At 34.6% G+C, this 26447-nt stretch overlaps 5 protein-coding genes across 5 annotated transcripts; 2 read left to right on the top strand and 3 right to left on the bottom strand.

The window, feature by feature from the left end:
* The first annotated feature begins 311 nt into the window (after positions 1-311).
* On the top strand, positions 312-6173 carry LOC118271020 (uncharacterized). Its single transcript, XM_050695690.1, has 4 exons — positions 312-1170; positions 1695-2144; positions 3897-4742; positions 5498-6173. Exons 1-4 carry the CDS (start codon positions 376-378, stop codon positions 5948-5950), a joined length of 2544 nt encoding a protein of 847 aa, XP_050551647.1. The 5' UTR covers positions 312-375; the 3' UTR covers positions 5951-6173.
* Positions 6174-6956: 783 nt separating this feature from the next.
* On the bottom strand, positions 6957-8773 carry LOC118271146 (uncharacterized). The gene is made up of 2 exons (XM_035587092.2): positions 7930-8773; positions 6957-7529 (listed from the first exon to the last, which is right to left on the bottom strand). Exons 1-2 carry the CDS (start codon positions 8770-8772, stop codon positions 7077-7079), a joined length of 1296 nt encoding a protein of 431 aa, XP_035442985.2. The 5' UTR covers position 8773; the 3' UTR covers positions 6957-7076.
* Positions 8774-11942: 3169 nt separating this feature from the next.
* Positions 11943-13620, top strand: LOC118271151 (uncharacterized). The gene is made up of 2 exons (XM_050695952.1): positions 11943-12752; positions 13141-13620. The coding sequence occupies exons 1-2, from the start codon at positions 11958-11960 to the stop codon at positions 13591-13593; spliced, it is 1248 nt and encodes a 415-aa protein (XP_050551909.1). The 5' UTR covers positions 11943-11957; the 3' UTR covers positions 13594-13620.
* Positions 13621-14004: 384 nt separating this feature from the next.
* LOC126911061 (uncharacterized) lies at positions 14005-26311 on the bottom strand. The gene is made up of 3 exons (XM_050695949.1): positions 26150-26311; positions 15473-16292; positions 14005-14872 (listed from the first exon to the last, which is right to left on the bottom strand). The coding sequence occupies exons 2-3, from the start codon at positions 16271-16273 to the stop codon at positions 14426-14428; spliced, it is 1248 nt and encodes a 415-aa protein (XP_050551906.1). The 5' UTR covers positions 16274-16292; positions 26150-26311; the 3' UTR covers positions 14005-14425.
* Positions 16692-21789, bottom strand: LOC126910990 (uncharacterized). Its single transcript, XM_050695689.1, has 3 exons — positions 21608-21789; positions 19333-21369; positions 16692-16868 (listed from the first exon to the last, which is right to left on the bottom strand). The coding sequence occupies exons 2-3, from the start codon at positions 21334-21336 to the stop codon at positions 16692-16694; spliced, it is 2181 nt and encodes a 726-aa protein (XP_050551646.1). The 5' UTR covers positions 21337-21369; positions 21608-21789.
* Positions 26312-26447: the final 136 nt, after the last annotated feature.

Genomic DNA, 26447 nt, shown 5'->3' with positions numbered 1-26447 from the left:
TGTGTTTAATAAAGGAAGAGACTTTGATTACCCACCAGAGTGATAGAATGTTTTATAAGTATTTTTACTTTTGAACATGTTTTTATACCATGCCAGTTTCAGGAAGCTTAATGCATATTATACCTACATTATTTAAAATCTTTAAGCATCTTTCATCATCAACGAAGATAATAACTAACAATTTGAGTCCAGTGCAAGCAACAAAGAACAAAATCAATACTAACGATGACTAGAACAATCATTTATCTAATCTATCACAAAAATAAAAAAAAACATTGTAAGATATAAGATACACCAAGTGTATATAAACTAAACCGCATATCATAAGTAGAGAGTAAAGTATTTCGCACGTACGAACTTAATATACGAACAAATATGGCTCAATACAAGTTTGAAGGTGAATTCTCTAATATAAACGAACGACAACTACAGTTCGTCAATGAAGTGATTGAAAAACAAAATTTACAAGTTGAAAAAGTGATATTCAATCGGATGGGGAAAGCTGGTGACAATTTTATATCTGATGTAAAAAGAATTGTCGTTGAAGCTAAAGAGGGGAAACTGAACATGATCATTAAAACTGCACCAGCCATGGAAGTTCTTCGTTCGTCTTTAAACACTGACTTAATGTTCAAAAATGAGCATGTTATGTATACTGAAGTGTTACCTAAGCTATTGGCACTACAAAAAGAAGCAGGAGTACCAGAAGGAGAACATCTAAGATTTGCCAAATGCTACGGATCTTTGGACGAAGCACCCAATGAAGTCATACTTTTGGAAGATTTAAATGAAGCAGATTTCAAAATGCTGAACAAGTTTGATCCTCTCCCAGAGAATTGTTTACGCAGTATCCTAAAAAACTTTGCAACACTTCACTCTCTAGCGTTTGTGTTGCGACACAAAGAGCCAGAAACGTATGATCTTTTCAACAGTAAATTGAAAAATAATTGGGAACCCAAATATGACGATCCAGATTTTAACCTTCAATTCAAAATGTTTAGTAAAGTGAACTCACAGATACTGGACGAAGACTATCAAAAAGAGATTTTGAATAATATGCTGACGGATGTAAGTAAAGAAATGGAGAAATTAATGGGGGACAGATATAGTAAATATGCCGTTTTTCAACAAGGCGATGCTTGGACGAACAATTTTATGTTCAGATTTGAGGTGAGTACATATTTAGTTGATTTTTATTATTACACGTTGTAATGGTCTTCTTATTAAATAATTATTCATGGCAAGGCTTTACAATTTTGCCTGAACCTATTTTATTGCAGTGCAAAATGTTGGTGAAAATAGTTATAATTTTATTTATATTATAGAAGGAAAGTCTTGTATAATACAAGTCATAGATGAGAAGAGGAGGGCAAAGGTGCTCATTACGGCACTAATGCCAATGTACAATGTACACCCACTTTTCACCATTTGTGTTATTATACATTCTACATTACTACATTCGGGTAAGCCTATTCCCATATATCGAGCACAAATACAGACTCCGTGCTAATACTGAGAATTTTAGAAAAACCGGAACAAAACAAGCAATGCTTTACCTAACCTTGGAATCGAACCCGAGTCGTCTTGTCTGGCACTTTCATTAACGACCACTCGACCAGCGAGGCAGTTAAATAGTAGTTATAAGGTACATAATAATTAATTAGCAAAGCGATAACACGACTTTTTTATTCCAGGACGGTGAGTTACGTGAATCAGTCATGATCGATTACCAAGCATCTGCAAGTATCAGTCCTGCTTCTGATCTTCTATTTATGTTCTTCAATTGCACTGACCACGAGACCAGGTCTAAGAATTTCATTGCATGGATAGACTATTACCACTTAGAATTGGACAAATCTCTATCATATTTTGGTCTAAAAGCTGATGACGTTTACCCAAGAGATCAGCTGGATGCTGATTTGAAGAGATATGGCAAAATATCATTTGCCATTATTATCCTTTTTACTAATATTTTAATGAGAGATCAAAGTGAAGCTGGAAAATTACTAGAAGCCTTACAGAATGGTGGCATTAAAGATGCTATGGAAGAAATGGGTAAACGTAAGATGAATAAGGAAACTGCAGAACGAGCAAGAAATAGGATTGTGGGTCTTATTGATTCGTATATACAGTTTGGTTTATTGTGAAACCACAAAATTAATGTATTTAGGACTAGCTGACTACTGTCTGAAATATTTTGTTCTTATCTTTTTACCAGAAATAATTCTAGACCAATATTAGCTAAATAAATCCAGCCATTGTCAAGTTTTTGTGAGACCAACGAACAGCAATATATTATATATTTTTTTTATTTAGAGATATTATGGTTTCTCATCTTGCTTATATTTTTGTTGCAAATAACTGTTGTGTCCTGCAATTTTTACTTTGATTTTTATAATATTAACTGACTATTGCATCATCCTATTTAAAGAAGTTGTTGATATAGTTTTTGATTGATTGAGGATTTGAGGTAAAAAGTAATTTATTAATAATAATTTATAACAACAATATAGACTTACGGTTAACACCAAATCTACATGTATAATATTTTTTAAATTACATTTGTATAATGCGAAATAAAATATACTACAATAAATAAACAATAATTTCTTACATCGCCTTTGTTTTAGTACAGCTAGTATAGTCCTATGCAACTATCTTAGACTAATATTAAAAACGCGAAAGTTTGTGTTTTGTGTGTATATTTGTTACTTAATCACATCAAAACAGCTGAAGGCATCAGGATTAAATTTGAAACAGGGGTATCTTGTCTACGTGTATCGACGGGTCACTATATATTCAGTAAAAGTCTGACAGTGCCTTTCGTCCTCCCCAGGCGAAAGGTAGGACGAAAGGGGGAAGATTTTAGGGTCTACGAGGATTTTCCAACTTGGAGTAAAAAAGTACTTTTTATTCCACGAGAACTCAGACAAAGCTGCTGACAAAAACTAGTTAATATTAATCGAAACAATTTCAAAAGATGACGACACTTCTGCAGTTTTTACAAAGACATTCAACGTTGTTGCCTAAATTAATCTTATCTCAACTCATCAGTCGATCAAACTGGTAACAAAACTATTCAAGTGACATAATCTTTCTCAGACTTCAGTGATAAGGGAGTTTGATCCTTTATTAGATAACTGTTATCTTACACATGGACTGTATTAACTGCGGTATTTTTGAAGACAGAAGATGATGAAATGATTGAGATTTTTGGTCTTTCTTCTCTGTAGGAATCCACTCTCTAAAATGAGTATTAAAGTTAATATGACAAATTAATTGATTGTAACTTTTGAATACACTCTTGTGAAAGATATTGTTCAGTTAGTTTCAAATAAAAATATTTTTATGTATTACGCAACGCAACGCAACGTCACGCCTTTTATCCCCAAAGAGGTAGGCAAAGGTGCACATTATGGCACGTAATGCCACTGTATAATATGCACCCACTTTTAACAATTTATGTTGCAAGTCCCATGTAATAGGTGGTGAGCCTATTGCCATATACCAGGCACAATTCCAAACTCCGTGCTATTAGTGAGAATATTTCGAAAAACCGACAAAAGCCCAGTAATACTTCGCACGACCCGGGAATCGAACCCGAGACCACTTACCCGGCAGTCGCACTTGCAACTACTCGGCTAACGAGGCAGTGGAGATTTTCAAGTATTACTTGTTTAATTTTTAATTATTTTCGGTGTGAGTACAGTACATACTTTCATTCATATGATTATACATATCACAATTTGTATGTTTATTTATTAATACACATCGCAACACACAACGCCCGAAGCATTAGCGGTCGTTTATAACAAAACTTTATCTAATCAAATTGCGTTAAACGGCTCATCATACGATACCTCATTACTGATACAGACCACATATAAATAAAATTTAATCAAAATGAAATAATCATATATAATTTAGCTTCCAAACATTCCATCATGGCTCAATACAAGTTTGAAGGTGATTTTGAAAATATAACTGAACCTCAATTGGAATTTATTAACAAAGTGGTACAAGAACAGGATTTAGATGTCAACAAAGTGGTATTTCAGCCTGTTGGAAAACCTGGTGATAATTTCACGTCAAATGTGAAGAGAATCTGTATTGAAGGTAACAATGGAAATATGAATATGATCATCAAAATAGCACCTTCAGGTGAAACTCAACGCATGACGTTCATGACTGAAATCGTATTCAAAAACGAACATTTAATGTATGTGGTAATACTGCCTAAGCTGGTGTCCCTACAGAAAGAAGCAGGCGTACCAGAAGACGAACTTCTACGGTTCGCTAAATGCTACGGATCTTTCAATGAAGCACCCAACGAAATCATCATTTTGGAAGACCTATGCGAGTCAGATTATGTAATGTTGGACAAGTTTGAATCCCTATCGGACGAGTGTATGAAGGGTGTCCTTAAATCCTTCGCCATTTTTCATTCTCTCTCTTACGCACTAAAGTATAAGGAACCAGACACATTCGAATATTATAAAAGTCAGTTGTTCGATGTATGGAGCCTCATGGCTGAAAACCCAGTATTCAAAACACATAACGAAGTATTTGTAATGGCAGTGCAAGCATTATTGGAAGAAGAAGACCATAAAAATATTGTGAAAACTAAATTGGCTGAAGTGTTTAATTTACTGACTAAACTAAATAAATGGGAGCAAAATAATAAACATTCTGTCATTCAACAAGGCGATGCGTGGACAAACAATATTATGTTTAAAATTGGGGTATGTATATACATATATTTGCATTTTTAATGAGAAGTTAAAATAATACAAATTATTCTTTCAGTCTATACTAATTATTATAGATGCGATAGTCTAGCTACAAAGTAGTAAATTGAAAAAATATAGTAGTTAAACATATTAAACACTGTTTTCTACACTTGGAGCCTTAGAGTCATGAGACAGTTTTAAAAAAATTCGCTGAATGATAGATCTTGTAAACGACTATTCTAGCTACATATTTAAACTTGTTGAAATACAACGTATGTAATCCGCTGGTATTTGCTGGTATACTTTAATCTCTTTGATAACGACCCAATTCCGCTTTGACGTCATTGATCAGTATCGAATTTCACAGAAAAATTAATGATATTTTTTAATAATGCCTTAAATATACTGATTTTTAACAAGGGTGTGTCTTCTTCGTGGAATTTCTTCACAAAAATTTACATACAAGATTTAGAATAACTGGGTGAGGGATGATCAATTTATATTTTGATCATGATGTTTGCATTGAATTTTATAACGAAATTCCCAAATAATGTCCTTAAAAAATATAATTCACCATTATATCGCCTATACGTGGTTATTGTTGACCAAAGGCCTCTTCTCGCATGGAGAAGTTTTGACCATTGCAACGCCTGCAAACTTATAATTACAAATTATCAGCTCAGGTTTCCTCAGGATGTTTTCTTTCACCATTAGTTAATAGTATCTAAATAATCTATATTAACATAGTACCCATATAATATTTCCAGGAGGACAAAGTACAAACGGTCATGATCGACTTCCAAGGATCGAAGAACAACAACCCAGTAGCTGATCTTCTATACGTCATCTTCAACTGCACCGACCATGAGACGAGGGTCAAACACTTCTACGACTGGATAGACTATTACCATGCAGAATTAGAAAAATCTTTATCCAATTTTGGCCTGAAAGCCAACTACGTTTATTCAAGGGATCAATTAGATGCTGATGTTAAGAGATACGGTAAAGTGATGTTCGGAATGTCAGTGATGCTAGCCAACCTTCTAATGAGGGATACCAAAGAAGCATCAGAGCTGATGGAAGCAATGAAGACTACCGCTGATATGAAAGAATTAATGGAGTCCATGGGCAGCCAAGTACTGCAGCACGAGACTATAATTCGTGCTCGGAAGAAAATTGTGGACCTTATTGCAAGCTTCTCAGAGTTTGGTTTGTTTTAAAAGAATTATGATTTCAGTCCAAAATAGGATCATTTAGAATTTCAAATTACTATTACTTTTTTGGATGACTATGTTTATTCTTCGTCCATCCTCGTGGATAATAGTCTTCAGGTTTCTGTGAATGTTTGTTGGTGACTTGGACTATGATTCAGCGTAAGAGTCAATCATGAGGTTACTCTGTTTAATTTAATTTATTGTACAAAATTATATTTTTTACTACATATATCGTGTATTCATTGTAAAACCCGAAACAGAACAAGAAAGTAATAAACAAAATCGCAAACAGAAGAAAATAAATGGAAGGCTAAAGGACTCGGGTTCAATTCCTGGGTCACACAAAATATTTTTAAGGCCTTTTAGATTTTTGGAAAAGTGAGAACTTTTCCAGCCCAGCCTGGAGTCTGGAACAGTGAGATGTATGCTCCAATAATATAAAAAGTGTTCTGTTATGTGTTTTTTTAGTTTTGGGTGAATTTACTTCGATAAGAAATTCTACAGAATAATGAAGCCCAGACGTTCCACAGAAATGAATTAAAGAAATGTATGATAAAGTCCACCACTATTCCAACTACTGACCTCTATATTCTATGTGTATTTGTTATGAACTACTGCAATTGTAGTTCATATTGCGAAACATAGATAGCGCTGTTATAAAATACTTTATCAGAATTGATTCAGTCGTTTCGGAGTTCACTCCCAGCGTACAAACAAACCGGTATCGACTAATTCATGAATTATTGATGGATTATTCTGATAAAATTGATAAGATATTTTTATTTTCATTGGACTTATTAGGTAAATACAAATCATCATGAGAATATCTGCAATCAGCCCCAAACAATGAGCAGACTTTTTCGTTGCTGCGTATTATGCCTAGAGAAGTCTTTAGCAGGAGATGCCTTATCCAGCACCACCTGTCACCAAGACATTGGATATTATGGAGTTTCATTCGCTTAGCGTAGCTTATAGTTAGTGTGGTATTAGTAGTGATATGAAAAAATAACACTAAAAAAACAATAGTAATTTTTATTTTATTTTATTGTACCATACTTATTAACATATTCTGAACTATGCTTAAAACGATATCACATAGCACATTCATATAATTTCTAAAACCTACTATATTTTATAACAGTCCAAATTCGATAAAACTTTCAACAATTCCTTCGATTCGCTTCTTAGCCCGAGCTGCAGTATCCTTTGGTATTTCAGTATTTGCTAATACTTCAATAGCCTCATCAAAACCACCACTGTTAAGCGTCTCCATCATCTCTGCAGCTTCCTCCGTATTCCTCGTAAAAAGATTAGTCAGCATAATAGATATGGCAAATAACATTTCGCTGTATTTCTTTATATCTTCATTTAACTTCTTTCGTGGGTAAACTGAGTCCGCTGTCAATTCAAAGAAGTTTAAGGAACGGTCTAGTTCTGAATGGTAGAAGTCTATCCAGTCGTAATAGTGCTTCAACCTCGTCTCATGGTCGGTGCAGTTGAAGATCATGAAGAGGAGATCCATTACAGGGCTATTGTTCTTCGATGCTTGGTAGTCAATCATGATTGATTCCTTTAGCTTTTGTTCCTGTAAGCAAACATAAAATCAATACTTCATACAAATTCTTCTTCTTTTTATTCATTCAATTTTTTTGTGGGAGAGCCATGCTTCGGCATGAATTGGCTGGCTCGACCGAAATGATATGACGGCCTCACAGAAAACTGACGTGAAACAACGCTTGCGATGTTCCGGAGGCCCAATTCCCAATCTTCCCAACCTTGATTCCCCAACAACGCCTTAAATTCCTAATCCTCGAAAGGCCGGCAACGCACTTGTAATGTCTCTGGTGTTTCGTTTGTTCATAAGCAGTGGCGATTGCTCACCATCAGGTGATCCGTCTGCTCGGCGGTTTATACCGGCTTATACCATTTACTAGTACAAACACAAAACAGAATAATACCTAAACGAAAATCTTAATGTAACTCACCTCAAACTTAAACATAATATTGTTTGTCCACGCATCGCCTTGTTGAATAACAGAAGACTCGTCAGTTAAAGCGTCCTCTGATAGCTTCAGCATCAGTCCAAATGCTTTCCCCAGTTTACTTTTAATTATATTCTTGTGTTCTTCATTATCAAGAACCGATAGAATGATAATTGTACCATTTTCGAATTGTTTTGTAATTAATGGATTCCTCGCAAGAATATCCCATACATTAATCAATTTGCTTTTAAACTGATTGTACGTCTCTGGTTCTTTGATTTTCAATACGTAAGAAAGAGAATGCAGCGTCGCAAAGTTTTTTAGGATACTCCTTACACACTCGTCCGTTAGGGACTCAAATTTATCTAACATTACGAATCCTGATTCATTCAAATCTTCTAATATTATCACTTCATTTGGTGCTTCATTCAGAGCTCCGTAACATTTTGCGTATCTTAGATGTTCTTCTTCTGGTATTCCTGCTGCTTTCTGCAATGCCACTAGCTTAGGTAGGACTTCCGTGTACATTAAGATCTCATTGTTAAAGGATATTTCAGTATTCGTAGTCTGACGAAGAAATTCATTTTGAGAGGCCATTTTAACAACCATTTTGAGGCTCCCATTGTCTCCTTCTATGTTGATCCTCTTCACATTTGCAACAAAATTGTCACCAGCTTTCCCGACTGGTTCGAAAACTACTTTCTTGGCATTTAAGTCTTGTTCTTCAATAACTTTATTGATAAATTGTATTTGGTGTTCGTTGATATTGCCAACGTCTCCTTGAAAGTTGTGTTGTGCCATTTTGATTTTATTGTTTTGTTCTGAAGATTCAATTAAGGTTGCCATTCATTTATAGTGAGCTGTATCTTCTTATATCTGTATAATTTGTTTTGTCATTGCGTTTTAAGATAAGATAGCATTATTGTTATATTTAGTTTGTTATATTACAAAGTCATTATGCTGTCTGAGTTCTTTGGATACAGACTGTTTAATAAATTGATTGTCTACATCTAATCTGTCTTTGATGATTAATCTATGTATTGCTACTTAAAATTTATAAAATGATAAACAAAAATTGATGGTGTTGCCTTTATGGTTATCAGATTTATGTTTGTACACAATTATGAAAACGCAGAGTCATCTTTACAACTCATTTCAATACAAAATCTTTCTATTATGATCGATTTTTGACATACATGTCTCTGGATAGTTAATTTTGTAATGGTTTATCAGCCATTTATGTTTGCACAACACAAGCATGCTATTTATTGCTCGTTAACAAAAAGTAGGCGCTTGTTATGTAGTCGTATATTCTTAGTAAAAATAATGTAATACCAGGTCAAACAGGGTGTGTACCGTTTTATGGTGACCAAAAATACTTATTTTTTATAATACCCGTCATCGTTATCTCTTAGTTATCCATTTTGAACGGCAGCCATGCTTCGGCACCAATGGGCCAGCTCAACAGGAGTTATACCACGGCCTCACAGAAAACCGACGTGAAACAACGCTTGCGTTGTGTTTCTTTGTGTGAGTGACGATACCGGAGGTAAAATTACCCCCTTCCCAATCTACGATTCCACAACAACCCTTAAATTCCTCACGCCCAAAACGGCGGCAACGCACTTGTAACGCCTCTGGTGTTTCGGGTGTCCATGGGCGGCGGCGATTGCTTATCATGAATTCATGATAGACGAGAAATGTAGACACGGTGGGGATTTTTAGTATTCTAATCTGTAGGTAGTGATTATGAAAGTGAAATGCAAATTATGTATGAATGGACATTGTACAATGATTGATTTTATTTAAGGCTTAGCGTTATCAATAATGTTAGCGACCACACGGAATACCTAAAGCTTTAAAAGATTAACAAAAAATATAATTCAGTATGATTCGACATAAATAAACAATATAATAAAAATCATTGTGATTCTGGAAAAAATTAAGAATGAAACCACACTGACATAAAATAATGGGTCTATTTTAAACATAATCTAATCTAGCAAAAATCGCAAACGAGTCGTTACATAGTATATAGCCAATGAGCTATAAATAAACCGAGTACAAACAGCGCTTCATTCAGTATTAGGAAGCTAAATACATGGCATGCTACAATTTCAAAGGAAATTTCACAAATCTAAGTGATCGCCAAGCAGAGTTCATTAATGAAGTGATAACAAAACAAGATTTAAATGCAAACAATGTTAATTCCCAACCAGTTGGGAAGGCTGACGATAATTTCATAGCTGACGTAAAACGGAACAGTATAGGTGCCGAAGGAAGCATGAAGATGATTGTGAAGATTGCATCTGCAAATGAAAATACGTTTAGGTTAGGTTTAGGTTAGGTTTAGGTTAGGTTTAGGTTAGGTTTAGGTTAGGTTTAGGTTAGGTTTAGGTTAGGTTTAGGTTAGGTTTAGGTTAGGTTTAGGTTAGGTTTAGGTTAGGTTTAGGTTAGGTTTAGGTTAGGTTTAGGTTAGGTTTAGGTTAGGTTTAGGTTAGGTTTAGGTTAGGTTTAGGTTAGGTTTAGGTTAGGTTTAGGTTAGGTTTAGGTTAGGTTTAGGTTAGGTTTAGGTTAGGTTTAGGTTAGGTTTAGGTTAGGTTTAGGTTAGGTTTAGGTTAGGTTTAGGTTAGGTTTAGGTTAGGTTTAGGTTAGGTTTAGGTTAGGTTTAGGTTAGGTTTAGGTTAGGTTTAGGTTAGGTTTAGGTTAGGTTTAGGTTAGGTTTAGGTTAGGTTTAGGTTAGGTTTAGGTTAGGTTTAGGTTAGGTTTAGGTTAGGTTTAGGTTAGGTTTAGGTTAGGTTTAGGTTAGGTTTAGGTTAGGTTTAGGTTAGGTTTAGGTTAGGTTTAGGTTAGGTTTAGGTTAGGTTTAGGTTAGGTTTAGGTTAGGTTTAGGTTAGGTTTAGGTTAGGTTTAGGTTAGGTTTAGGTTAGGTTTAGGTTAGGTTTAGGTTAGGTTTAGGTTAGGTTTAGGTTAGGTTTAGGTTAGGTTTAGGTTAGGTTTAGGTTAGGTTTAGGTTAGGTTTAGGTTAGGTTTAGGTTAGGTTTAGGTTAGGTTTAGGTTAGGTTTAGGTTAGGTTTAGGTTAGGTTAGGTTTAGGTTAGGTTTAGGTTAGGTTTAGGTTAGGTTTAGGTTAGGTTTAGGTTAGGTTTAGGTTAGGTTTAGGTTAGGTTTAGGTTAGGTTTAGGTTAGGTTTAGGTTAGGTTTAGGTTAGGTTTAGGTTAGGTTTAGGTTAGGTTTAGGTTAGGTTTAGGTTAGGTTTAGGTTAGGTTAGGTTTAGGTTAGGTTTAGGTTAGGTTTAGGTTAGGTTTAGGTTAGGTTTAGGTTAGGTTTAGGTTAGGTTTAGGTTAGGTTTAGGTTAGGTTTAGGTTAGGTTTAGGTTAGGTTTAGGTTAGGTTTAGGTTAGGTTTAGGTTAGGTTTAGGTTAGGTTTAGGTTAGGTTTAGGTTAGGTTTAGGTTAGGTTTAGGTTAGGTTTAGGTTAGGTTTAGGTTAGGTTTAGGTTAGGTTTAGGTTAGGTTTAGGTTAGGTTTAGGTTAGGTTTAGGTTAGGTTTAGGTTAGGTTTAGATTAGGTTTAGATTAGGTTTAGGTTAGGTTCTAACCAGTGCGCTCCGATAATTATTTTATAATCAAAACATGTAATGTCCAAAAAAATAGTTTTAGAAATAAAGTTGATTATTATAATAAAACATAAATACTCTCGAAAAACATAACCTTCCTTCTGGCGCAGTCGAGTAATAATGGATACCCATCATAAATTAATGAAATGCACTAATATTGTAATGTATAAGTCATACATAATATATAAGTCATACGACTTATATACATATTTCATCATTCATTTTGATCGATAATCTGATAAACATAGGAAAATCTATCAATTTTATATTGTTAACGGTGAACATGCAAAAATTTACTTTTATCTAATCAAAATACACCACCTATAGTTTTATTTATTTTATCTATGTATTTACTTGAGCTATAAATACAAAAATTCATTAATGCCTAAACAGTATTACTAGTAGTAACAATCACCATGGCACAATACAAATTTGAAGGAGATATTTCAAATTTAAACGAACACCACTTGGCTTTCATGAGTAAAGTAATTTCTCAGCAAGGTATAGAAGTTAAAAAAGTGACTATTCATCCAGTTGGTGAAGCAGGTGACAATTACGTGGCAAATGTGAAAAGAATACACATAGAAGGTGCAAATAGAAGCATGAAGATGATTGTGAAGATAGCACCAACAAACGAAGTGATCCGAAAATCAATGCAAATTGATGCTGCATTCAATCGGGAGCAAATTATGTACACAGAAGTATTACCTAAGTTCGTAGCACTGCAGAAAGCAGCAGGAATACCAGAAGAAGAATATCTAAGATACGCAAAATGTTACGGATCTTTGAACGAAGCACCAAATGAAGTGATAATGTTAGAAGATCTAAGTGAATCAGACTTTGTGATGTTGGACAAACACACATCCTTAACTGACGAATGTGTAAAAAGTATTTTACAAAACTTCGCTAACCTTCATTCCCTTTCATTCGTTTTAAAGAAAAAAGAACCAGATACTTTTGATTACTTTAAAAGTAAGTTAACAAGTCTGTGGCCCCTTGTGGCTGAAACTCCAGAATTTGCTGCACATGTCGAGTATATTGAAGGAGCAGTACTATCTGTGCTTGATGATGAAGTTTATAGAAGTGTAGTCAGAAATAAAATACCAGATATGTTTAAATCTATGTTGAAAGTGTCGAAAGGAGATGTGGGCAAACATGGAGTGATTATTCAAGCCGACGCCTGGACAAACAATGTCATGTTTAAATATGTGGTGAGTAATACGCAGTAGTTAAAAATAGATCATTGAACAATCATTTTAACATATTATAGAGTTGTCTTCAATTTGTTATTCTTCTCCAAAGAATCGAGTGGATGTGTACTATGGATGTGGCTTCCTACTATCAGTACATCTTCCTCGCACAGCTACATCTTAGTACATACTCAGTACATAAGAAAACTTAGTATCGATGAAAACATCAGTTATATAAACATCATATGTGCGATGCAGGATATTTTTCATCAGCTTATAGCTAGTACATCTTCATAAATACATAAATACATAGCTAGTCATAGCACATACATACACATATTTGGTGAAAGAGCACACTAACACTGCAGTCATGTATAACATTGCCTAAATTTTATTTTTCTGTTCACAGGGAGACACATTGGTTCAATCAATCATGATTGACTACCAATTATCATATCACCAAAGTCCTGCAATGGACATTCTTTACATGATCTTCAACTGTACCGACCATGAGGCTAGGTCCAAGAACTTCTACGACTGGATAGACTTTTACCATTCAGAGTTAGACAAGAACTTGTCAAATTTTGGCTTGAAAGCTAATTTAGTTTATCCAAGGGACCAATTGGACGCAGATTTGAAAAGATTTACTAAGCCAATACTCGGTTTGTCACTGCTATTGTGCACTCTATTAATGAGAGATGCTAAAGAAGCCAGTGTTGTAAAGGAAAATATGAATTCTGGTGGATTTTTGGATGCTGTTAAATCAATGGGCGAACAGGAATTGCAGAAAGAAAGCTTAGCTCGTGGCAAAAAGAGAATGGAAGATTTAATTGATAGTTGCCTTAAATTTGGTTTATTATAAAAGACTGACTGACTTCATTATTCATATTATGCTTTAATAAATTAATGTAAAAAATGAAAATGGTTTGCCTTTCTATTCTAATATAAAATAACGATCAATTTTAAGATTTGATACGCAGGTATCACCTTTTTGATGAAAAATAAAGTGTCATAAATTCTAAAATACTGCAGGCGTATTACAACCCCAATTTTTTATAGTATAAGTCAGTAAACGAGCAGACGAATCCGATGGTAAGCAATCACCACTCATGGATACCCAAAACACCAGAATTTATTATGCAGAGAGCTAGTGTTGCAACTCGAAAGTATAACTATATAATCGAGCGATTGGAATTGGATTCAAGAGTAAGCCTCCTAGACAGTACAGGAATGGGTACATTTTATATGAAAATTTCCAGTAATGAACCATTAGTAAAAATAATGTCAATTTATTATTATAAAATAACGAATTATAAAATTAACAAATTGAGTAACACATTAAAATAAAAATAACAACACAATTCTTCGACAATTAATATAAAGGAATGACAATCTTATTACACTAAATTATCAGATACACAAACAAATATCGAAAAAATATAACTTTAAATATAATATAACTTAGTATTCCATTCATGAGCTTGATCAGTCAGATTATTTGAAACAAATGATTAGTAGGGAAGACAATCTGAATTTAAAGATGAGGTACTATTTATTTTAAACTTCCTACATTATACAGATATGCAGGTACACTTCTTAATGCTAACAACATAATCTGACCTTTGGTTTGCCAGTAGGTAACTTGTGGAAGCTACCACCACTTTAAAACCTCAGAAAAACACAAAAACATTATCTCACAGTAAACCAAAAGCAATATAACTTTCAATTAACCCAATAAGTCTTTTCTTTAAAAGGACAGCAGTATCATCATGGATATTAGTTAATGCATTAGTTATATCATCAGCGTCTGTAGCTTCAAATGCATCTTTAAACTTACTAGCTTCTTCAGGATTAGCCATTAGGATACCTGAGATTAAAACATTACAACCAAAAGCCAATTCAGCGTATCTCTTCAAATCAGCATCAAGCTGACTTCTAGGGTATACGTTGTCAACTTTGAAGCCATGCATCTCCAAAGATTTTTCTAATTCAGCGTGGTAGTAATCCAACCAGTTGTAATAGTTGTTGATTCTAGTTTCATGGTCTGTGCAGTTGAAGATCATGTAGAGGAGATCGTTGACTGGACTGGAGATCTTTGATAGTTGGTAATCAATCATTACGGTTTGCTTCAAATCCTTGCCCTGAAAAATAAAAGAAAAACAATGAAACATTTATTAAAACAGTAGACAATTAAATTATGAGTTCCATCTAACAAGACGTTTGCCTTTCGCCATACATCGAGGACAAAGTGTTAGTTTACATCCTATAGATAATTTTGTAGATGAAAAATCTGATATTTTTTGGGTTGCTTGGATATCGAATCTTTACAATAATTATGTCTGGAATTCTAAAGATTAGTCTATTGAAAATTATGTGCGCAATCATCCTTACTCAATATTTTTGTAGGCTTTGTCTTATCATTTTGGAAGTAAATTTTATCATGATTAATAATTTTATAACCACGTACATTACTATATCGAGGTGGCTTGGAGGTTTAAGATTCCCTAATAACCTTTAAATTCCTAACCCCCCAAAGTCCGGCAACGCACTTGTAACTCCTCTGGTGTTTTGGGTATCCATGAGCGTCGGCGATTGCTTACTATCAGGTGATCTGTCTGCTTGTTTACCGGCTTATACCATAATAAAACAGAACTTAGAGTGGTCTCAACTATTAAAGAATTTCAGTGGACCAATATACAAAACAATCGCTTTAAAACATTGAATGAAGAGAAAATTCGTACCTCAAACTTGAATAGAATATTGTTGGTCCAAGCATCTCCATGTTGAATAACTGAATACGGACTTTCAAGTTCAAATTCGGTCATTTTCGCAGTTCTTGCTGGCATCTGACTTACTTTGGTCTTTATTATATCTTTATATTTTGGGTCATCTACTAAGTTGATAGAAACATTTTCCATTTGCTCAAAAGAAGCCTGATCTTCTGGAGGCAAATCAACTATCCTTCCCCACATATCCTTAAAATTGTCTTTGAAATAACTAAAGCTCTCAGGGTCTTTATTCCTTAGTACAAAAGACAGGGAATGGAATTTTGCCAAGGTCTTCAGTACACTAGACACGCATTCGTTTGTTAGAGATTCCATTCTATTCATTATAGTAAATCCTTCTACTTTAAGGTCTTCCAATAGTATTACTTCATTCGGTTCTTCAATATTCGTTCCGTAGCATTTCGGGAATCTTATTTGTTCATCCTCTGGTACTCCTGCTTCTTTCTGTAGTTGTAATAACTTTGGCATGTATTCCGAGTACATTAGATGCTCATTAGCAAACGAAAGTGCTGCACTTAAGCGATATCGAGCCATTTCATTCTTTGGTGCTATTTTGGCGATCATCGATAAGGTTCCTTTTTCTCCTTCCACTTTGATTCTTTTTACATTTGCAGCATAATTGTCACCTACAGCTCCCGCTTCTGCAAATGTAACTTTACTGCCTTTATAACCGTGTTCTTCTATTACGTCGTTGATAAATTCCAATTGTTTTTCTGTGACATCTGCGAAACTTCCTTCGAAATTGAACGGCGCCATTGTAACGCGATTTGTGGAACTGGAAATAATAAATATAATTACGTTTTAATACATGTATATATAGGTGCAGTGGATCTATTATCTGAAAGATAAACCGTTAAGCATGATGTTTTATAATTTGGTTTGATTAGATATTATAAGCTTAGTTTTATTAGAAAAGAAACAAGGTCAGTAAATCATAAAAAGCCTTTATTGCATGAAGGTAGCATACAAACACATATAGTAAGTAAGAATCAACCGTTACATTTTTATTTTACAATACCAAAATATCAACAATTCAGTTCCGTTAATTTTAATTTTTGAATACAATAAAATACAGTAAAATATTTAAAAGAATAATCCAAAAGTCAGAAATAATGTTGTTAAACATTATTTCTGACTACCTGTATACCAGTGTTGCTTGGGCGACGGCGCGTGGTCAAGTGAACGTCCTCAGTGGTGTGTCAAAATGGCCGCCATGGCGCTCCCCACCTAACATCTGATGACGTTTCTTTTTAAGTGCGTCATAACCGGAAGCATCAAAATAAGTGCGACAACATCCGGCTATCCTGCTCACGCGTTCGTCCTCGAACAGCGTTTTGGTCCAATGTGGAAGCTGGAAATATTAAATAACAATAATTAGTTTAACTGTATAATTAACTGTGGACATGTGTGACCCAGTCTAAACTTTGGACTGCACATAAGGTGTTCGAACGTCAGAGCATGCTATGCCATCGACGGTTAACATGCTCCTGCTATACGTGGTTTAAACTAGATCAATGTTCACTCAGTATCGATCTAGTCGTGTATCACCACTGAATCTGCAACAGCGTTCACAATGGATGCCTGTTGGTTCACAAGATCGAACACCCTATAAACATCCTCAATGTTTCAAGCGAATGCATTGGACCACAACTAATAACGGCTCAAGATAACAACAATAACTTTGAATCAAATAAAGTCTGAATAATTGTTACTACATAGGAATACAAACAAAAGCTAAATATATAAATAGTTCTATAACTTTACCTGTGAGGTGGAATTTTTACCTATATCTCTTCGACAACATCCGGTGTTTCAGTGACGCGGATCCAGGGTTTCATATTCTCGACGCAGGCAATACCATCGTACTTTTTGGAAGATCTTTCAGCTCCTCTCATGTCCGCCACTTGGTATCTATCGTGCCCCAAGACATTTGTAACTTGAAAGGGCCCTTTGTACAGAGGTAACAGCTTAGTGCTTTGTCCATCATTTGAGTGACTTGGAATTTTGAGAACCACTAAGTCTAACCTTGTAGATGTGGGCCTCTTTTCTTTTAGAATCGAAGGACGCTTTTTGGCGTTCTGCATTAGCCTTTATGTTTGCGTCGACTATATTTCTTAACGCAGTCACGTCGATAGAATGCTCATTATTATCATCAGTGATCGCTTCATTATCCATCCGAATTCTGAACCCGAAAAGACCTCACTTGGTACGGCAGATGTGGTTTTGTTAATTGTGCTATTAATACCTTGTTGTATACTAGTTATGTGCTGATCCCACTTATTGTTATCAGTATCAGCACTCATGCTACGTAATGCTTCTAAAATTGTTTGATTATAGCGCTCGACTTGGCCATTTGAACGTGGAACAGCAGTGGCAATGATATGAAGTCTAATGTTTTTATTATCGCAATAACTAGTGAACAACTTGGATGTGAACGCACTACCTGCATCACAGATTAATCGCTTTGGATTTCCAAATACTTTAAATATCTTATTTAATTCATTCGTGACGAGTTTGCTTTTTGTGTTCTTTACAGCCGAAATAAAAACGAATTTAGTAAAAGAGTCAACTATCACTAACAGATAACTATTTTGCTGGGCAGTTTTAACAAAGGGACCAAGGTGGTCGATGTGAAGTGTGTGGAACGGCCTAGCGTATTTCGGGATTGGGTACAACTTCCCTGGTTTTTTACCGTGAATGTTTTTAAAATAAATACAATTCAAGCAGTTTTTAATATATTTTGAAACGGTTTTCTTTAACCGAGGGAACCAATATTTTGATTTGATTCTTTCGATAGTTTTGTCTACTGCAAAATGCCCTACATCATCATGGTTAGCACGAATTACGTACCATATACATTTTGTTGGTACTAACCAACGCCTACCAAATTCCGTTCTACGATAAACTTTGTTTCCTAATAGTTCATACGTATTAAATATATCTTTATTAGACTCGGCCTCACCTGACTGTAATATTTCTCTAATGTTATTTATATTAGAGTCTTGTAACTGTACTGCTAGCAACCAATCACCTTCAGTAATTGTATTAATGCTTTCCACCTCATTAGATTCATTACTAGTATTCCTAACAATAGGGTTTCTACTCAATGCGTCAACGTGTTGCATCTGTGACCCGGCCCTGTGAACTATTTCAAAGGTGAAATCCTGTGTAAATAATACCCATCGACTTATTCGTGGAACTATTTCCTTTTTATTTAATGCATGTCGTACTGCATTGCAATCCGTTGTGATTTTAAAATTTACCCCTAACAAATAGTGCCTAAATTTTTGTAAAGCAGAAACAATTGCTAATAGCTCTAGTTCGAAAGAATGGTATTTCTTTTCGTCATCACTAGTCTGACGGCTATAAAAATACACAGGTCTTTCCCCACTAGCAGTTAGCTGTGTCAAAATACACCCTATACCATCGCGACTGGCATCAGTATATAAATTGATGGGTAATTTGGGATCAAAGACGCTGAGCACTGCATTTTCAATCAATGCAACTTTCACTTGTGCTACAGCCTGATCTTGTTGTGGACCCCATTGCCAGACTGCTCCCTTTTTCAGTAAACTAGTCAATGGTTTGCAGAGAAGTGCACAGTTTTTAATGAATTTTCTAAAATAATTGATCAAACCTAAAAATTGCCTTAACTGATGAACCGACTTTGGACATGGATATTTTGAAATGGCTTCTAATTTTCGGCAGCTAGGACTAATACCTTTTTCGGATATATCATAACCTAAAAAGGTAATTTGGTCTTTGAAAAAGGAGCATTTATCTAAATTTATAGTTAGACCATTTTCGACAAAAACATCTAAAACATTTTCTAAACAAATTATATTTTCTTCTATAGTTTTCGTAGCAATAAGAATGTCATCCATGTAACATATTACCCTTCCAAAACGTAGATTGCCCAAAACTGTATTCATTAGTCTCTGGAAGACAGCTGGTCCATTACATAAGCCAAAAGGCATTCTCAAAAATTCGAAATGGCCATCACTCGTAATGAACGCAGTTTTGTGCACGTCTTCAGACTTAATACTGATTTGATGGTAGCCACTTTTGAGATCCAAAGAAGTATAGAATTTACACCCCTGCAATCTATCAATGAGGTCCTCAATCATAGGCATTGGGTATTTTTCTTTAACCGTGATTTTATTTAACTGCCTATAATCTATGCATAATCTTTTAGCCCCAGATGCTTTGTAGACTAATAGAGCTGGGCTAGCATAAGCAGAATTACTATTTTGAATAATCCCATTTTTCATAAGATCATCTATCAATTCACGTGTAATAGCCCTTTCCGACTCAGACATCCTATACGGCCGTTGATAAATAGGTTTATTAGACGTTAATTGTATATCTAATTCTACACAAGAAGTTTTTCCTAAACTTGATAAATCCTGAGAAAAAGATTGAGGGTATTTTGAAAGTATATTATTTAACGTTGATTGGTACTCACGGGGTACATTATTAGCAAACTCAATATTGCACACACTCAATGATTGGACAGATTGAAAAGTTAAGGTTTCTCCTATACGAACATACATTATATTTTTATCTTCAGTAAAATTTCTCCCTATCAGAATGTCACAGCCGGACAGAACGTCAATAATGTATAACGTGATAATTAATTCCACGGAATCGACTTTAAGATTAGCTGAGACCGCATTAGTTACCGTGGCAGAAAAATCATTAGTAAATCCGACTAAAGTAATAGAATTATTCAAAGGAAAAGGTTGTAACTTAAATTGGTTTGCTAACGCTGATGTAATTAAAGAGCAATCACTACCCATATCAAAAAATGCAGTACATTCCTCATTATTTATTAAAACGGTTTTGTAAAATTTTTGTTTCATTTTTGGATCGGAAATCATTTTCACTTCAACATTTTTCTCGACTTTAGTCTTCGACTTTGCGTGGCAGGCTGCCTCTAAATGGCCTAACTTCTTGCAGAAGGTACATCTCACATCATCTTTGACGGTACAATTATTCCTTCTATGACCTACCTCCCCACATCGGTAGCAAGTATGATTTGGCGCACTGTTATTATTCACAGAAGGTTCAACTTTAACGTCGGATTTATTTGATGCATTTTGTTGCCCGGGTTGTAACGATCGAGAAAGATGTTTTGGTGGTAACGCGTTCTTAGAAGGGACTTCATTACTAGGTAAATAAATTTTGCCGTGAAGAAATGAGGCCAAATCGTCGCAATACCTAAAATTACCAGCTTCGGCGGCTATACTAATATTTTTATCGCCTATTGAGCCTACTATTATGGATATTACATCGCGTTCCCGAAAACCTAACTGCAAGCGATCTATTTTCGATTTTTGTTTAAAATAGAAATCGTATAACGACTGATTAGCTGAAGGTTTCGTATCAATTAGTTCTTTAAGAGATCTAAACATATCACTTCTCACTTGAAACGTATCTGACAACGTATTGCGCCATTGCTTCCACTTCCACGTGGTCCACCTAGTTTCATTTTTTTGTAAAGCGTCAAGCCAAGTTTTTGCGGTATTACGTAATTTTTGAAGCGCCTGATACTTAATCATATTATCGGACCATCCAAACGCACGTGAATTTGCCTCAACCACATTAATCCACATATCTACGCTATCTACAAGTGGGTCGAATTCGGGAATCACTGACGATAATACAGCACTTTGACTCACGGTTTGCGAATCCTTGCGGCGGCGTCGCTTCTTGCGCCTCTGGTCACTGGCACTGCTACTGCTGCTCGAGCTGGAGGTACACGAACTTGAACTCGTTGAGGTCGTCCTTCTTGATCTTCGTTTGCGATCGCGCGGCATGTTTGCGAGCGTAATATGTACGGTATCCCACTTCTGATATTAGAAAATAAACAAGGTCAGTAAATCATAAGAAGCCTTTATTGCATGAAGGTAGCATACAAACACATATAGTAAGTAAGAATCAACCGTTACATTTTTATTTTACAATACCAAAATATCAACAATTCAGTTCCGTTAATTTTAATTTTTGAATACAATAAAATACAGTAAAATATTTAAAAGAATAATCCAAAAGTCAGAAATAATGTTGTTAAACATTATTTCTGACTACCTGTATACCAGTGTTGCTTGGGCGACGGCGCGTGGTCAAGTGAACGTCCTCAGTGGTGTGTCAAAATGGCCGCCATGGCGCTCCCCACCTAACATCTGATGACGTTTCTTTTTAAGTGCGTCATAACCGGAAGCATCAAAATAAGTGCGACAACAGTTTGTGATTAAATAGATACGTCGAAATTATTTCACAATACACACGTATTGTGTGCTTCTAATTTTAGTTTGTTGACGATGAGTAAGCATTTTTGTCAAAGACAATTGGATAGACTGTAATAACATACATATAAAGCTAAAAATATAATAAATTTTACTAATCAAGAAATAATGCCACGTAAGTGTTACTATTATACAGGGTGACTTTGAATTCGACGTATTCCTCTCGGGAGGTGATAATACAACTAATTTCCTATAAAAATAGCCCTGAGGTCCTTGGGCGGAAAGTGGCTAGTTTCTGAGATATTCAACATTTTTGGTTTTGGTAAAAATATCCCGAATTGATTACAAAAACATCAATAAATAAAAAACTACTGGTTGGATTTTAGTTATTTTAGTTTTAATCAGTTGCCAATACATCAGTTATCATTTATAAATACTAATAATGGCAGAAATATCATTCGTTTTAAAATAGCAAGTAATTTCCTATGAAATTTTGTTTTGTTTCACTAATTTGGTCAATAGATAACTGGATTTATTTCGAAAAAAATATATGACACTAAACGTACAAACTATTAGAAAAACTTCCTTGGTTTATTAGCTACCCAGAAACGTAAAATTATTTACAAAATTCTCAAAAACAAATGAATTAATTGATGATAAGTAGAGTGTAAAGAGAAAAGCGCAATTTCAAAAACATCTTAATTTGCAAAATTTTGTTCAAAATGATCTCCCCTACGACGTATACATGCTTGAACACACTTCCTTATCCCTATGACGTTCACTCTTGGGCTGAATATGCGTTTTATTGCGTAATTATCTTCAAATCTGTTTCGGAGAAGAATTACGATACACGGCCAATTACGTCTGTATAAACAAGGGACTTCATGTAAAAATCAACCGGCGGCGTTAGGTTCTGGTCATTGTGCATGCCATGTAGTTGGACTTCCCTACTAATCCAATGCCTGAGAATCAATGTTCTCGACCATTGCCGCACAGTAGTTCGATAATGCACTTGACAATCGTCATGTGGAATAAATTCGTCAATCAAATTAATAAATTAATTCAATAAGTAGAATAAGTTCATTCATCTTGTTTCTAAATTCAAATTTAAAACAATGACCCTAGCACATTACTTACATTTTTTTCGTAATTCTCACCATTTAAATTGTTGGATGAAAAGTAGGGTCCAATCAAATAATTAATTATGATACCCCTGCAAACATTTGAATTAAAACCGCGATGCGCTAACGATGGTTTGCTTTTTTCGGATTTCGTTGACTTTTTTGTGGCTAATATTGGATATTGTGATAGTTTATCCAGCACACTATCGAACTACTGTGGGGCAATGGTTGGATACCTTGGTTCCCAGGCGTTATATTGGCACGGGGGTCCAACTACATGGCAAGCGCGGTGTCCAGAATCTAACGCTGGTTGATTTTTACATGAAGTCCCTTGTTTATGCAGAGGGAATTGGCAGAATATCGAAATTCTTCTCCAAAACATAGTGACGAAATAAAACGCATATTCAGCCCAAGAGTGAACGTCATAGGGATAAAGAAGTGTGTTCGGGCATGTATTCGTCGTAGGGAAGATTATTTTGAACAAAATTTTGCAAATTAAGATGATTTTGAAATTGCGCTTTTCTCTTAACACTCTACTTATCATCAATTAATTCATTTGTTTTTGGGAATATTGTAAATCATTTTACGTTTCTGGATAGCTAATAAACCAAGGAAGTTTTTCTAATAGTTTGTACGCTTAGTGTCATATATTTTTTTTCGAAATAAATGCAGTTATCTATTGACCAAATAAGTGAAACAAAACAAAATTTCATAGGAAATTACTTGCTATATTAAAACGAATGATATTTCTGCCATTATTAGTATTTATAAATGATAACTGATGTATTGGCAACTGATTAAAACTAAAATAACTAAAATCCAACCAGTATTTTTTTATTTATTGATGTTTTTGTAATCAATTCGGGATATTTTTACCAAAACCAAAAATGTTGAATATCGCAGAAACTAGCCACTTTCCGCCCAAGGACCTCAGGGCTAATTTTGTAGGAAATTAGTTGTATTATCACCTCCATTCACCGTGATAATACAACTAATTTCCTACAAAGTCACCCTGTATTTTTTGGAAGATTATAAATAAATTGTTCTGTATAAAATAAATAAGTCTGATGAGGCTCCAGAACCAGTACCAACTCAGCAGTCAAACCTGATATGAATGGAATATCATGGGAGACAGGTGTAAGGAGGTTATGTATAGACAGACACTCCAATGTTATTAGATTTAGTTAATTTAGATATAATAATAATATTATGTCTAATTAATTTGTTTGTTAAGGCAAATTCGGTTAACGATATTATCATCGTCAGCCGAATTTGCATGTGTTTCTTTTTTAAATTATAATATACCAGCGACCCGCCCCAACTTCGCATGGGTGCAATGGTGATATATTACGCATGTATTATACATATAAACCTTCCTCTTGAATCACTCTATCCAATAAAAAAACTGCATCAAAATTCGTTGCGCAGTTTTAAAGTTTAAATTATACAAAGGGGCATAGGGACAGAAGAAGCGACTTTATTTTTTTATACTATGTAGTGAAGACGTAAAGTGGTGTTGCTATGTGTATTATTAATATCTGTTCTATAACTATACATACATATTATGTAACCTGTACTTATTGTTAAACATACATATTTGGGTACTTATGTATCGTTCTATTAGTATTGAAAACATACAATTTGCTTTGTGTTCAAGGTTGAAGCCATTGAATAATATTGCGTCTCACTTTTTTATAGAAAATGAATGGTTTATGTTAAATATTTCCGCGTGCGTTTTTATACAATCTATTTTTTTATAACTTCATGCCTTTAATCCCCGAAGGGGTAGGCAGGGTGCACATTATGACACATAATGCCAATGTACACCCACATTTCACAATTTATGTTGTAAGTCCCATGTAATAGGTGGTGAGCCTATTGCCGTATACCGGGCACATTTCCAGACTCCGTGCTACCATTGAGAAATTTTCGAAAAACCGAAAAAAGCCCAGTAATACTTCGCCCGACCCGGTAATCGAACCCGAGACCCCTTGCCCGGCAGTCGTACTTGCAACCACTCGGCCAACGAGGCAGTCATACCATCTCTTTATTAATATTTATGTTTGTTACTAGAATCTAAATCTTGCCCTGACTTCTTTAAGAAAATATGTATTTTTTACAATAAGTAGTATTAGTCGTATGTCAATATTTAATCAGTTCTAAATATCACAACATGATGTTACACTGCCTACATCTATTTGTATTCAATCAACATTTTTTCCACTGTAAATTTTTTCACTGTAAGCCTTCTCTTTATTATGTTTTTTCCACAGCCTGTAAAATAGTCTTACTTATTTTCTTTTTTTAAATCAAATACTATACTTGTTGCTCGGCCCTGGGACATTCTCATTGTGTTTGATAAAAGTTCATATTGTTCTGATTTTTATCCAGAAAATAGGAAAATTCTTGGAGCCCTAAGTTGATGTAGGTAGCTGTCAGACTCTTAATAAAACTAAACTATTGACCCATCTCTTGGTAAAAGGCTTATATCGTCTAAAGAAGAAGTACAAAAATTAAGGAATGGATAAAATAATATTTTCTTTCACACCCTTAATACATGTAGATAATCTAATAATGGTCTTCTAAATTAGTTTACCAAGAATAAATGTTTTTTTTTTTATCAAAGTCCAGATAACCGATTCAAAATTCAAAAAGGCAGTTATTATTTATATTCAAAATACAGGGTATAAACGGAACGCTCCCAAACGCCGTAAACAGAAGATGGTAAAAAAATAGTTTTATTTTGAAAAAAATAAGAAATTCAACGTTTATTTTATGTAATAATAGTTATAATATACCGGTTAAGGGTGATGTTGAATGAATAATACGATAACAAAAACGATTTCAATTATAAAAACAATTTTACGGGGGCGTTGTTTATACCCTATAGTACATATTACACATATCTACAAATTTTTCCTCATACATTTGTATCTAAAGAATTCGTATGTATCATCTCAGTACCACACTTTGTATTGTTTGCAACAAAACGAGTTTTGGCATCCCATCAATTTTTTTCCTCATGTTTCAACCGCGCTCAAATTATATACACTACATACTAAGTACACATGCACTAGCACAATGGCATCTCATTGATACGTTTGTACAAAGACTACCTCTTTCGACACTCAATTCAACCAATTTTCTGTCATCATCACACCCAGTATAAATCAAATTATCCAATAAACAAAACGGTGTTACTGGCACAGTACTTTTTTAAAACTATATAGTAATAGAAATAATAAAAAAAAAAAACATATTACCTAAGTATTATTAATCCGACGATTCTATATCCAATATAATTTTGACACTGCACAAGACCGTATTGGTTTTATTACCGCTTAAACTGACAGCACGAGATGACCACTAGACGGTACTAAGGCGAGTAGTGCACGTGGGAGCTACAACCAATCATCGCTCACAATCCGTTCCGTTACTAGAAACGCCATATTTTGGACATCACAGATTATGTAATGTTGATCTAGGTCTTTGACCTCAAATCTACACAACCTGATTGCTTAATTTGTTCTGTCATTTATATGAAATATTAAGAAGCCATTA

The sequence above is a fragment of the Spodoptera frugiperda genome, chromosome 9 (genome assembly GCF_023101765.2).
Source record: "Spodoptera frugiperda isolate SF20-4 chromosome 9, AGI-APGP_CSIRO_Sfru_2.0, whole genome shotgun sequence".
In the NCBI taxonomy this organism is placed as follows: domain Eukaryota; kingdom Metazoa; phylum Arthropoda; class Insecta; order Lepidoptera; family Noctuidae; genus Spodoptera; species Spodoptera frugiperda.
This window is presented reverse-complemented; position numbering and strand designations above follow the sequence as displayed.